This window comes from Danio rerio, chromosome 2, assembly GCF_049306965.1.
Source record: "Danio rerio strain Tuebingen ecotype United States chromosome 2, GRCz12tu, whole genome shotgun sequence".
Lineage (NCBI taxonomy): Eukaryota > Metazoa > Chordata > Actinopteri > Cypriniformes > Danionidae > Danio > Danio rerio.
The window spans coordinates 42,469,937-42,485,201 of record NC_133177.1 but is presented as its reverse complement, the minus strand read 5'-3'; the positions used below and the strand labels follow the sequence as shown (position 1 = coordinate 42,485,201).

The window sequence follows — 15,265 nt, the reverse complement described above, 5'->3', positions numbered from 1 at the left end:
CCAACAGCCAACACCCGGGGTCTTTTTTTTCTCTCCTCTTCCTCTACAACCTAAAGCGTGTCTGCCACGCTATCACCGCAAAGCTATTTTACTAGATCAATGTCGGCTCTTTAATAGAACACGACGCTCACAGTGCCGCAGGCCGCTATAGGCAGTGGTGGACGCTGCGGCGTCAATCAAAGCTTCTACAGGTGCCTTATATCAGCGTATGCCACACTGACAGAAATACCACCACACCTGTAGCCCCCTCCTCACTTCCTGACACACACATCAACGCAGCCTGACTGGCACAAACACATTCCCGTCCTGCTATTCTTCCGAAAAACACCTGTGAATGTGACTTTAATACTTTACGACATTAGCAAGCTGTTCGTCAGCAGGTTAGACACTGCACAAGAAAACAGGAGAGAATCTGATACTGTTAAACAGAAGTCTAAAAGAAACTCTTTTTTGGAATAGGTTCATGTTAAACAGTTGAGTTTTACCCATTTCATTTTTACTTTAATTTTCCTATTTAATACACGGTTCAGTATGTATCACGGTTTTAAGGTCACGGTTTCTGTTCGGTACAGTTTGTGCTATGCTCAGAAAAAAACTGCCTACAGAACAATTAAAAGAACAAAAACATATTTATTGGTTAAAGACCATGAAACCCCCGTCCTTCAGTTCAAGTCTACCTTAGAATCTTTTTTTAAAAATGCTCCAAGATGGGCGTGGAGCTCTGTATAGGCAGAGGGAGGAGTGAGCATGGCCAGAAGAGCAGGAGAAATAGAGGGGAGCAAACTACTGGCTCACAAAATGAGACACAAAGCCTGAGGAAAACCCATGATTTTATAGTTAACCAAATTAAGTATCCAAAGAAATAAACAGTAAGTAATTTAATGCCCTGCTACATATGCTATTCATAATTTATATATACATAAGTTAATTTTTTTATTTCATTATGAAGATAATTGTGTTTATATAAACCATACCTGCCAACATTTGTCTCTGAAAATCCAGGAGACGAAGGGGGGATTGTCTGTACTATGCACCGGGTTTCGGGCAGCCGCTGCAATCGGATAGTTGTGTTATAGATTGTACCAAAAAGCTAAGGCGTGGAGGTGGGGTAAAATTACAAAACAGGAATAGGGAAAAAAAAAAAAAACAGGAGATGGGTATAAAATATGGGAACCTAGTGTTGGCAGGTATGATATAAACACTATGAATGAGAAAAATTTCTCTTCTCTTCAATCCCTCCGTCTGAATGCAGAAACAGTGAATAGCAGTGCAGTAAGCTTCTTGCCCTGTCTATTCCAACCATTAACCCTGCCTGTAATCTGAAGAATTTTAAACGTGCGAACACAGCAGCATGGATATAGGTAATGTGTCTGAAAAATGAACCATAGATTGTACCAAACTCAACTGATTAAAGACAAAGACCACCATTCTCCAATCCTCGTACAGTTCTCCTGACAGAAAAGCTTGTTGCAAACCAACAGCTTTGCTGTTTGGCCCTGACAGCATCATGGGGAAAAACATGCAGCAAATCCTGTGAATCATGGAAACAAACACACACGACCCATGTCTCACCTAGTCATTGGGCCTTACAGCTTGGCAGGTCTGCTTTGCCTTCGGAAAGCACATGCTCTCATGAATAATTAAGAAGCAGGGGCTTCTCATATGATATGAAAACTCAGCTATGAATAATAATGAGAAACTCATGCGTCATCATTCCACTAGGTCTACGTCACCGATTTTGATCCTGCCCCAAAAATTATTTCAAACCCGGAGGATGAAATTAGCTGACAAAAGCTCAGTTATCCAGTTTTACCCACAATTAAAGCCAACAGGTGCTAACATTGCGTTAACTGTTGAGCAACACACACAAATCTGTTAAAATCTAAAAAAAAAGAAAAAAAAAGTAACCTAGAGTTTCTTGAACCTTTAACAAACACGAAACAATACAACAGCTTTACACATATGACTGTAGATGTGCATGTTCTCGCATTAATTAAATGAAAGTAGGCCATTTTGAAAAATTGTATGTTCAAATAAAATGCTTAGGAAAAATAATGAGAGAAAAAGCTTAAATCTTCCCTTTTTCTATTTTATATAGAAATAATAAAAATGAAGAAAAAATAAATGTTTAGAATTATTGAATTCAATATGAGTCTACTTACTCACTTACCTGCCTAGTTACTTACCTCAAAGTTTTTCAACAAAAGTGCAAATCCAGAAAAACACCTGCATGATATTTTATTAATAATAATGTTTTTTTTTTTTTAACATGATCACTCTCTGGTGACTCTTCAATATCTTCCTCTGATTTTAGCTTAACCCATCCTTAAATATAGCAAAAAAACTGCATTGTTTAGTCAGATTAATAAGCGGAAAAGTGGACCAGAGTCACAATGAGGAAAAAAAGTTTGTGTTGGGGCTCAACATAAAAGACAAACTAACTACGGTGACATTTACAGCAGCATAATCTGTTGTTTAGGTATAAGTGGCAAGCAGTCAGAGGGAGGGCAGAGAGAAAAGAAAGAAAAGTAGATGCGTCTCATGTTGGGAACAGAGCTGCGCTGTGCTCTGAGATCAAGGCGAGCATATTCTGTTTACTGTCTCCATGCCGGAGAGACACCATTATCAAACCGTGCTGGAGAAGAGGTACATGGCAGGAAAAACTGAAAGGGAGAAAAGCACTGAAGTGTAAAACAAGCACTTTCACACCTTTCTCCTATTCACACACTTTCATTTACAAGGAGATATGAGAGGGAAAGAAATCCTCTTCCATACAAAAATCAACAAAGTGGCCATGAAAGATAAATGTACAAAAAAGACATACAGAAAATATCACAGTGCATCGGTTGAAACGCAACCCAACAGCTGTGTGGAGTCAGAGGTTCTGGCTCTGTGCTGTTTAATGTGGTGGATGATGTAGGTATGAAGCAGCTCCTTCTGAAGCTGACAGTGCTTTATGGCGGTCTGTCTACTGACCTCATATTGTTTACTCCTGTTTCTCATCACCTGGCTGAGCTCCTGCCAGGCCAAGGGAAAGGAACTGAAGCTTTGAAAGGAGCTCATTTTCCCTCTGACCTGAAACAAACTAAGTACAGCCGTCAAGAACACTGAGGCAGAACCAGCCGTCAGACTGAGCTTATTGTTTATTGTCAAAATAATTGCAGTGAACACTGACTGCATGCCTCTCTGGCATAATTATATGCAAATAAAAACAAACATGCACACAGACACACATAAACAAACACGTGTACGCATGCACACACACACACACACACACACACACCAGTGGTGTAAAGTAGCAAATTACAAATATTCAAACTACTGCAATTGAGCAGTTTTTTTAGGAATTCTAATTTACTAAGTTGTTTTAAATTACTTCCCCATGAGTACATTTTTAGCGCTGCATCTGTACTTTTACTTAACTACTTTCCTTCAACCTGCAGTTATTACTTTATTGTGGGAATTTGTGTCAAAAATCAGTCCTGTGATTCCTGTACGATCAAATCTCAAATAAAAAAGTAAATCCTTAATCAAGTAAGGCCTTAAACAATCACTAAATGCACGTTTACACACACGCACACACACACACGCACACACGCACACACACGCGCGCACACGCGCACACATGCACACATGCACACACACACACACACACACACACACACACACACACACACACACACACACACACACACACACACACACACACACACGCGCACACACGCGCACACACGCACACTAACACACATATTGCATGTAAATGTATCACATTTTTTTAATAGTGAGTACATTTTAATTTAATAGTGAGTACTTTTAAAAGAGCTACTTTTATCCTCATACTTTGAGTGATAAGTACAACAGATACTTTTACTCTACTTGCAGTACATTTTGTACAAGTAATGGTACTTTTACTTGAGTATGATTTTTTTTTTAGAAAGTCAAATAAATATATTTAAAAATAGGGAATGCATGCTATTATATCATATTAGAATTTATTATTTCAACTATTTTGTAAAACAGTAAGGTTGCAAAATATTACTGCAATTAAAAATTAAAAAAATGTCAAGATTATTAGCCCTGCTGTAAAGTCATTTCAACAGTATATCCTTATGTATTTTTTTAGAATATAAATTCTAATAAACATCTAAACATTTTTAAAAAATATATAAGTGGTAATGGTTACCATCATTAGCCTCATTTAGATTTTTTTTTTATATCTCTACATAACAAATCACTGTTGTCAAATAGCTTTTGAAACTAACACAAATTGCCTTTTTAACCTAATTAGCTTAGTTAAGCCTTTAAATTGCACTTTTATCTGCTTTTTTCTTGGCAAAGATAAAATCACCTACTGTATATATTAGAAATTAGTTATTAAATCTGGTATGCTCAAAAATGTGCTGAAAAAAAATTCTCTCAATTAAACTCACCTGGGAAATATTTGAAAAATTATTTTACAGGGGTGCTAATAATTTTGACAAATCAAATGTAAATTATACCTTTTTTCTTTTCTTTTTCTTTTCTTTTTCTTTTCTAAAATACAATACACGTGATCCTTCAGAAATCATTGTATATTATGCATATTGGGTGATCAAGAAACATTTATTTAAGCTATCATGTGGTTTTATCAATGTTTAAAACTGTTGCATAATTGTTTCAAATAACAGAATATATTTTGATATCTAAATATTTGATATACTTAATGAAGGCTGAGGTTTTTATGACCAGTTTTGTTGCATTATAGTTCTGTAGCTAATCCTGACTTGCAACATTATTGCAGCTTATTCTGACCAATATCCATCAACTTAGACAGAAAAATACTGTCTAACTCATATGAAAAGCAGAAGTCCCATTTCTTTTTGCTTTCATGTGCATTTTAAGGGAATCATTTCCTGAAATTGACTGTACCAAAAAAAAAAAAAATCTTAATAAAAAAATGAAATTTTCTTACAGGTCAGAGTTTTTCTTGAACTGGTGTTGCTCAATCAATTGAACATAATATTTTTTTTTTCACATCCATTCAGAGTCGCTTTCAAACGTGATTTCTAATCAGACACCAATCGACAATTCTGACCTGTGCCTAAACAAACATCTGACATCCCTTGGCATTCCAGACCACCATAATGCATGGCTGACACTTCTTTAAACTAGTTGAGGTTGAAACTTTATATAATCGGTAAGTTGTAAACTGTGCACAGAAAGCACATGAACATAGAAACTTGCTTTCAACCTCTGCCCTTTGCATTGTGTAAATAAAAGCTTCTATGCTGAAAGCACCATTATATTTCTCAGCAACAAAATAATAACTTTGCAATTAAGCTGCGCACAGTCGTTGATACACACACATAAGCTCTGTTCTCTCGCACTTTCTCATTCATTTATTTGAATTCATTTAAATAATGGTTAACTAACCCTACAGCTTCTTTGTTTTTCATTCAAAATTCTAGATCTATACAAATTATAAATATACTTTTCCCCTCTCCACATGTCCGTTCAGGCTTTATTATTATTATTTTTTTTTAATTAGCAATCATCTATGACAGATTGATTATGATGGCCAAGTAATCATGCTACAGTGTGAGTTACAGCATGTAAATAATTTTAACAGAGGAAAATTATAGAAACTGATAATCTACTGGGTTTTTTATCAACAGCCATCTCTAGAATTTACAGAAAATAGTCAAAAATGGAGAAAAATTATTTAGTGAGCAGCGGTTTTGTGGGTGCAAATGTCTTGTTAATGCCAAAGGTCAGAATAATTTGATTTAATCTCAATCGTAACAAGAATAACCACTCATTAAACCTGAGATATGTAGAGAAGCATTGAAAACAAGCAGATGAGTATGGGAAAAGCACACCTGTTTCACTCCTAAAAGATAAGAAAGGGAAACTGAGTCTGCGCCAATAGCCTAGTCAGTGGTTAAGTTTGTCAACATATAGCACCATGGTGCTTACGGTGACCCGAGTTTGATTCCCGGCTCAAGGTCCTTTGCCAACCATTCCCTGATCCCAACTATTTCATATCAAGTCTCTGCACTTTATCCAATAAAGGTTAAAAATCCTGAAAACATAATTACATATAAAAAAGAATCTGAGAAACTGAAACAACGATTTTATGAGGCTCAGTATCATTAGAAGCAGAAGAATTAAAAAAGGTTTCTTGGTCTAAAATATATCAATATCTGCCACCACTTTTGGATAGTAGGGTCAAGTTTTGGGAAAAACAACATCAAAGCATGGGTTAAACCTGTCTTGAAGCATTGGTTCAGGCTGTTAGTATTGGCATAATAGTGTGAGAGATTCTTAGCTCACTTTTGTCACAGATGGGTATTGAACCCAGGTCTCAGGCATGGATACTGGTGAAATGTACTACTGAGCCACAGGGGAAGTTGTGTTGGACCCAAACGAAACACTTAAAGTAGGGATCCATCGGGATCACAAGTCAAGGTAAGTCAACGTAGATTCTTCTTATGATGAGGTGGCAAAATAAACAAATAAGATTCTCCTCAGATGAGGTGTACAAAAGGTTTTAACAGCATAATAAACATTCAAAGAAAACTCCACAGTGGGAAATAACAAACAAACAACAAACAAACAGTAAGGCAGCAAGCAACAGGGAAAACAAAAGAGTCTAACTAGACGTACAGTAGATCAGGAGGTCATGTGAACAAGGCAAATTCACAGAGTAATGACTCAAAAACCAAGTGAAGAACTGAATAAAAACTGACAACGTAAATACTATGGCTGGTCATAGGTGATCAAAATTAAGTAAACAAGAACACATGAGGAAGAACTAAGGTATAGGAGCGAATATGGAGATCTCAAAGGCAACGAAGACAAAGTGCAGGATAGTGTAAACTTTGGGCATCTGCTCAACATGAGAGTATAGTTTAAATGCCATGGTCTACCAGAGTATTGTCTCTGACCATGTCCATGTGCACAGCGTACCCATCTTGGCCACTTCAAACAGCATAACACACTATGCCAGAAATCTGAAATAATTTAAAAATGTATTTTAATCATGGCAGTGAGTTCACTAACACATCACCAGATCTCAGTCCAATAGAGCACTTTGGGGATGTGATGATATGAAAAATTAAAATCTTGGGTATGCAGCTAACAAATCTGCAATGGTATCATATGGACCAAAATCTTCATTCAAAGAATCTTTCAAGTAACTTGTTAAAAACATACAGTACCATTTTGAAAGACAGCAAAATGTCAACTAGGAAGGTAGATCTAATCAAGTGGCCAGTCCAAATCAATCAATCAATCAATCAATACACACTCACTGGCCACTTTATTAGGAACATCTGTCTAACTGTTGGTTAACGCAAATCATGGCAGCAACTCAATGCATTTAGGCAAGTAGGCATGGTCAAGTTGATCTGCTGCAGTTCAACTGAGCATCAGAATAATGAAGAAAGGTGATTTAAGTGCCTTGTATCAACGGTTCAGGCTGGTGGTGGTGGCGTAATGTGTGTGGGATAATTTTTACGCACACTTTGGGCCCATTAGTATCAATTGAGCATACTTCCAGCAGAATAACGCTTCATGTAATAAAGCACAAATCATCTCAGACTGGTTTCTTGAACATGACATTAAGTTCACTGTACTCAAATGGACTTCACAGTCACCAGTTCTCACTCCAATAAAGCACCTTCGGGATGTGGTGGAACAGGAGATTTGCATTATGGATGTGCAGGCGATAAATCTGCAGAAACTGTGTGATGCTATCATGTCAATATGGACCAAAATCAAAGAGTTTCCAGTACCTTGTTGAATCTATGCCGCAAAGAATTAAGGAAGTTCTGAAGGCAAAAGACGGTCTAAGCCAGTCTTGAGTAAGTAATAAAGGCTTAACTAGGTTATTTAAATTAATTAGGAAAGATAGATTAACTAGGCAAATCACTGTATAACAATGGTTTGCTCTGCAGACAATAATAATAATTTTAAAATATATTGTTTAAGGGGGCTAATAATATTGACCTTTCTACAGAAGAAAACAATATTATAGGAAATACTGTGAACAATTCCTTGCATTGTTAAACATAATTTGGAAAATATTTGAGAGACAAAGAAAAAAATCACAGGAGAGCTAATAATTTGGACTTCAACTGCATATATATATGTAAATATGTGTACAGTTATAATGTAAAATATATATATATATATATATATATATATATATATATATATATATATATATATATATATATATATATATATATATATATATATATATATATATATATATATATATATAAACTCTGATTTAACCAACCTACAAACACAGAGATTAGTTCATCTTCACTTAGTCATCTTTGGACCCATCAATCAGATTAAAAATCCTAATTTTAGCCAGCACCATTTTACTGAGGACTGTGAAAGTGGCATGTCTTCTTAAAGACCTACAACCCAAAATCTGGGAGAGCAAGTAAGTAGCATGTTGGTATTCAGCAGATGCTTTTATCCAAAGTGACTTACAATTTACTTATTAAGGGTTGCTCACGCTGACAGAGAGTAAATAAGGTTGCCAAGCTGTTCTCTTGGTTGCGAGGAGCTAGTATCCGTATCATAAGGAAAATCGCATCTCATCACAGCATGTTTGGATAGCACTGACCTTCAGTATCACAAACAGCCTTGGTTGTTCGCGCTGCCTCCAATCAGCAACTGAAAGTGACTGACTTCCAATTGCTTTGTCACTGCAAATCACTGTCAGTGTGAACGCCCTTTACAGGGTCAATTCTCCAGGAACGACCTGAGGTTAAGTGCTTAGCTCAAGGGCACAAAAGCTCATGTCTCATCCTATGAGGGATTCAAATGTATGAGCTGTCAGCTACTAGTCCGGGTCTTCAACTATATGCTACACAACTGTCACAGTGAGGAAACATATCATTGTTAGGCAGAAAATGTGTCTCCAAATGTTGCCATTTATTACCTCATGAAGCATTGGTCTATTCACATTTTACATCAATGCGTGCTCCACAATGTCTTAAAGACATGAAAGTCATGTTAATAACTAATCCCCCTCATGTCACCCCAAACCTATGAGACCTTTGTTCATCTTCAGAACACAAATTGAGATATTGATATGACTCTGACTTTGACAACAAGGGTCATGAGATGTTCGAAGTTCAGAAAAAAAAAAAAAAAAAAAGTGTCAAAATATTCTATGTGACTTTAGAGGGTAAATAGTAATCATACAAACCTTCAAGAAAACTTTGGTGGAACATGAATCCTGTATAAAATGTTTAAGTATGTATACATGGTCTTGGGCCTAAAGTAGTCTGTGAGTTGATACATTGATTCAGCAGTGATGGGGCAAAGACTAGAGGGGCAGTAAGTGGGAACTGCAGAATCCGCAGATGCAGAACCGCTGTGGGTCAGTCATCCTTTTCAGTAAAAGGTTCACATCTATGGAATGCCATGCCTGTTGATTTAAAGTTACAATAAGAACTTCCAGATTTTTCTGTAAAGCTGAAAAAAATGGTTGAAACCTTTACTGCAATGTGAACATTAAGTATTATTCTTTCAGGTTGGTCAGGTTTCCATTTCTCTTTATGCAGATTGACTTACATTTATGTTTGTGGCTCTGAATATATTGTACATGTTTGTCATTTGTGTTTTTTTTTTCTTGTTTGTTTATTTATTTTTTTTTTTTAATGTAAAGCCTAACCAGGGAAGAGGGCTGCAAATAAGATTTATGCTAAATGCCCTATGTACACAACATCGGTTATCTTTGTATATCAATGTCAAGTGTATTGTCCCTGTTAAATAAAAAAAATTAAAAAAATAGAAAAAGAAATAGAATATCTGTTCACTGGCATAAGCTGAGGTCTTTGCGCATTTACAATGTCCCTACTGATGAAAAAACTCTTTCAATGGGCACTGAGATGGCTGGTTTGGAAAGAAAAACCTTTCCCAAACCAGAGAGCAGCATGTACAGAGGTGGCTAATAGGCCTTCGCCTCCAGGGGACTGACCACTGGCATAAAATACTGATTATAATATATGATATAATAAGCAAATTATTAAAATATGCATGAACTAAATTGTAAAAGATAAGGTAAAAAATTAACAATCTAATACCTATTTCTGTACCAGCACAGCTTTCTCTTTCAGTCTAAAAAACATCTTCACACTTTCTTATAAAAACATTTATGCACTGTGTGATCTCCGTAACGTTAGCTCTCGTCAGAGCAAGCGGAGCTGCCAATCCTTGGTCGGCGTGGTTTGGCCCATTAAAAGTGTTTTGCATACAGACGTCTGTGACAGTAGTGTTTCACTGTGATGCATCATATTCATTGTTCTGTTAGTGTAAGTAAACGTCTTTTGTAGTATTTGCACACAGTTTGTCTGGCGTACCTCACAGCTGTAATTTTTACTCTGCCGCCCCACCTTTTGCTCACCGCTGATGTGCAGGTAAAACGAGTTTGCACCTGTAAACGTCACCCTCTCTGTTAAAAAAATTGTATTGCAATTCATTCAACATTTCTACCGGCTTGAATCGTCACATACAGTTACAGGTATTTGAATCTATTTTCAACTGACTCATGGTGAATAATTACATATTTATTTCTGTTTTTACATTATTTTACTGTACAGTAAAGTAAGTCTAAATATTATAAAAGGTCACTGGCTAAATGAGCATGTCACATATGAAAGTCTGGGTAGATTAGATGGCATACAAACAATCAGTTGTTATAATCAATGTGCTGGATGCATGAGATATGGGCAGGAATAAAGATCTTAGTAACTTTGACAAGAGCCAAGTTGTCATGGCAAGCTGACAGGTTTAGAGTTCCTCTGAAGCAGAGAGGCTTGTGACTTGCTCCCAGTCAGCAGTGGTGAGAATTTACTAACAGTGGTAAAAGGAGAAACAAACCACAAACTGGTGACAGGGTGTTTGGAGCCCAAGGCTCACAGATGGATGAGGGAAGCAAAGACTATCCTATGTGATCTGAGCCACAAGAAGGTCTACTGTGGCACACAAAATTGTAATGATGGTTATGGAAGGAATGTAACAAAACACACAGTGCATCTCACTCTGCTGTGCTGCTTATGGGGCTGTGTACCCACAGATCAATCCGAGTGCCTCATGACAACCTCTGTCTACTGTATAAAAAAATAAAAAAAAAAATAAATAAATCCAAATGGCAAACAATGGGACCTTGGACTAATTTACCTGGGTGGTAAGGGCAAGCAGATGCAAGCAGTGTGATGCTCTGAACTACTTGAAAAGCTTGAGGCCGGCCACTAATTTGGATGTAAATTTGACACATACTACCTACATTGTAAAAAAATGCTGGGTTCCACACAATTCCTTCATGTTGCAGCAATACAAATCGATTTTGTCAAATTATTATTTTTTTTTACAAATTTAAGTTGATTGAACATAAAACAATTAAATTGTCTCAAAAAATCCTTAAGAACCATGTAGTTTCAACTCATTTTTAAATAAGTAGTTTAAACAAGCAGCAAAATCATTTGTGAGCGTACTGTACATAGCATTATTACAGACAAGGTACACCCCTTTATTACAGTAGTGTTTCTGGTGGAAGTGGCCCCAGGTCATGCAGCCGCCACAACAAGTTCAGGTGAGAATTAAATCTGGACCCACCTCCATTTCACATTTCAAAAGTTCTAATTGTGTATATTAAGTTAAATGTGTGGATTTACTACTTGGAATACACACGTTAAACTAATGTTGTTCGTTTTTTTATTGTCTTTTCAGAAATGTCTGAAATTAAACCAAAGGCAATATTTAAAGGTTTCCTATGTGATGTTGCTATCATGACATGCAGTCAGAGAATGACATTTACTATAATCCGTTGACATGCTTTGTCTAATGCCGAGTTCAGACTGCACAAAGTAGTGGTGTCACAGATGTTTTCACACTGCATGACTATCTGGGGTTGCATTCCGTCACTGCTGTGTTTACACTGTAGGATAGATTGGTGACAGAGGGTTTCTCACTAGATGAGTTTATTATAGGAAGAATCGCCGACAACGTTGTCTCAGTCCGCAAACTGCAACTCACAAGCAAACTGCATCTCACAACCACACACATGCGAGAAGTTACTGTACATGGAAAGCGAGGTCAAGTAGCTTATCTTTAGTATATCCTTTGTTATTAACTAGATAATGAGAAAGATACCTTTTGTGGGGTAAAACAAGTACTTATTTTGCTTACCTGGTTTTTAAGGGAATTAGCAATTTCTCTTAATTTTTTGTTTTCTTTTTTGACTTGGTTGTGATATTGCTTAGATGACACGTTAAAAAGACACAGGTGCTGCTGCCAAATTTCCACTTTTTTTCTTAATTTCTTGGGTCCAAATAGACCTCCAGCTGGCCTGCAGATACTTTTACTAACGAATGCTGCTCTCTCATTGGCGGTAGGTAATTGTGATGTTATTTTCAATCAGAACACATTTCACATGGCATGATTTGAATGGGCAACAGCTCCAGATATTAAGCATGCCAAATATCTCACAGATGCCAGTGACTAATCTGCGATTATCTTAGATCATATCTTTGATAGTTCACACTGTGTGATTGTTACACACATGAACAAGCACCTATTTGCCTTTGATTTCAGGCATTTGTTGGTGATTTCTCAAAACCTGTCGCCGAGTTGAAATCAGGGCTAAAATCATGTAGTCTGAACTAGACATAGAATGTCAGTTTTCAGAAGGAAATGTTAATAAAAAAAAAGCTTTTAAAGATGATTAATTTTTTTTTCTAATCAAATCCACTGCAAATCTTTATTTTAGGGTATTGAAGGAATGCGAACATATAATATTAATTGGTAATATAATTGCTTTTCTCTGATTTGGTTGTTGCCTAATGTCCATTGTGTTAAATAGTTGCCCTATGTCTCACCCAATTGCTCATTGACCAGATCATTGCCACAATTTGCAGGCCAACACTGAGATCTAAAAGTTGTCCCAATCTATCATTACCTTAAGTCTAAATATGCTGTTAAAATCACTTGCTTCCACATGAAAATGTTTCAAAAAACACGTTTTTATATGTTTAACTTGTGTTTCACGTCATTTAAACGTGAAACTATATGTATGTAATGCTCATAAGAGGCTCATATGTCTTTTCTGTAAGGGTACAGAATTCAAGGCTGCATACAACCCTGCAAGCACAGGATGTCAACATGATGTCATATTGACCTTGTACCCCAACATATGCTAGCGTAATGGGGACGTTTGATTTTGTTTGGAAATGAAAATCGGGTTGACATCAGAACCCAACATCAGGCCGACGTCAATATCCAACATTCAACATAAAATCAACCAAATATCATGGTGGACATCACCACTATATCGTCTGCCAGACACTGGATTTTGGTCATTTTCCAACACAACCAAAAATCAACCAAATATCAACATAATTTGACATTGTTATTGGACATGAAACTAACTTTGTCCTTAGATGCTGGCTAGACATTGAATTTTGGTCACCTAATGTCATGACCTAAACCTAACCTAATATTAACATATTTTGATGTTGTCTGCCTGCTGAGAAGTGTCTGAAAAACCATAAAGCTACAATATTAAATTTGACAACACAGCCCCACTTTAAAGCAGTGGTTTAGTCCCGAAAGCTACAAAATGCTCTCCCACAGCCAAATTTCGCACACACAGCTTATCTAATCAAACCATCTGTGAAAAATTGTGGGGCTCGCAGGCATTTGGACCACGACCAAAACCTTCTATACACTCCGGAGTCCTACTTACAGTAATTGATCCCGACTATTGATCAAAGACCTCTCAGCCAACGACCTGTTCTGCGTATTTGAAAAGGACAAAAAAAAAGTATTTTGACGAAATGCGAGTGGTGTTGACTTCATAGACTCGCATCCAACTTTTTTTTTTTTTTTTTATCAGGTTCCACTTATAGCAGCTCAGAAAGGTCTGAGATGTTGCATGTGTGCCAGTGCACATCTGGATGAGAGAATGTGTATGTGCGTGTAATTTGCGGTTAAGGATTAGTGTGGGCGAAGGACTATCATTATGTTCCCTGCGAGAGGTCATTGCTGTGGAGAGCTTTTCATACTGATTACACGTGTCTCACCTCGACTCTCTGTTCCCCTTGGCAGGCGTCGAGAGCCATGGTGACACACGCGTACAGTTCGTTTAGTGCTCTCAATCAAGAGATTAGTCCGCACTCTCCGTTAGCCAAGGGAAATGCTGAAAATATGAGAAAATCAAGGTGTTTCCAAACAAAAACTAGGCTGATTATGAAGCAAATAAGCGCTGGGAGAGAAAACGTGAGCGCTGTCTTTTGCGTCGGCTTTCCAATTTGTCCTTCTGATAATAATCATTTCACCAGTGACAGATCACTCATCGCAACAGAAAGATCAGTCACACGGATAATGAATAATTCAGAAACAGGTAATTGAAAATTATACAGAGCGAACTTCACTTCACAAGTGATTACTATAAATGGAGCCCGATCCGTGTGGCATTTTTCCCGTCCTGTTTATCCAAGGGCTGCATGTGAAGTTGACATGAATGTGTGGCTCACCTGTTCCAGTCTCCAGTGAAATTCGGCCGGTCTGAAGGAGTCCAGCTGAATGAAGTCGCGCCTCAGAAGAAACACCAGACGGCAGTTGTGGACATACAGAGAATAATGATGTCTGTTCATCTCTGCGAAAAGAAAACACAGAGAAGCATTATTGTACATGCGTCAAATACTAATTTTATAGGTGACATAGATTATTTTTAGAACTGCTAAAAGGATTTTCTACAAATCACTCTGAATGGTTGGCAAAGTAAGAGGTAGATGTTGATTTAAGATTTCCATTTATAGATTATAGAAGGAACGTATGGACACAGAAGGAATTTAACAAGTACTGCTCTGCAGAAAAACCAAATGAAGTCATTTTTAAGCTTGGAATGGACTGACTAATTTAGGCAAAATCTAGGCATTTCTTAAAATGTGAAGTTTGAAAGCTGTAATTTTATAGTGACTAAGGCTTTTATTTCAGCAGGAACCTATTAAACTGGCCAAAATCCACAGTTAACACTTTTAAATAGTCAGAAAAAGAACATTCTATTGTTAATCAAAATGTTCTTGTGAATTTGGTAAGAGAATGATTTCTGACAGATCATGTGAAACTGTTTAATAAATTAGATTTTACTTTGAATACATTTCTATATTTTTTACACTTCAGTTACCTTTGCTTGTACTTGATCACTGGAGGTTTATTTAATATATTTTGAGCAAATCTCAAAATAAATTAACATTTC

The 15,265-nt window shown here is 36.8% G+C and overlaps 2 protein-coding genes across 3 annotated transcripts in view; one reads left to right on the top strand and one right to left on the bottom strand.

The window, feature by feature from the left end:
• clstn2a (calsyntenin 2a) overlaps nucleotides 1-15,265 on the bottom strand; it is a 445,439-nt gene that overhangs the window by 94,423 nt on the left and 335,751 nt on the right. For both annotated transcript variants that reach the window (XM_073910342.1, NM_001159839.1), the window contains exon 8: nucleotides 14,541-14,662. In XM_073910342.1, coding sequence (XP_073766443.1) covers nucleotides 14,541-14,662 — 122 coding nt within the window. The remainder of the gene's footprint in view (nucleotides 1-14,540; nucleotides 14,663-15,265) is intronic.
• LOC141378646 (uncharacterized) overlaps nucleotides 1-15,265 on the top strand; it is a 471,123-nt gene that overhangs the window by 268,187 nt on the left and 187,671 nt on the right. The window lies entirely within an intron of this gene.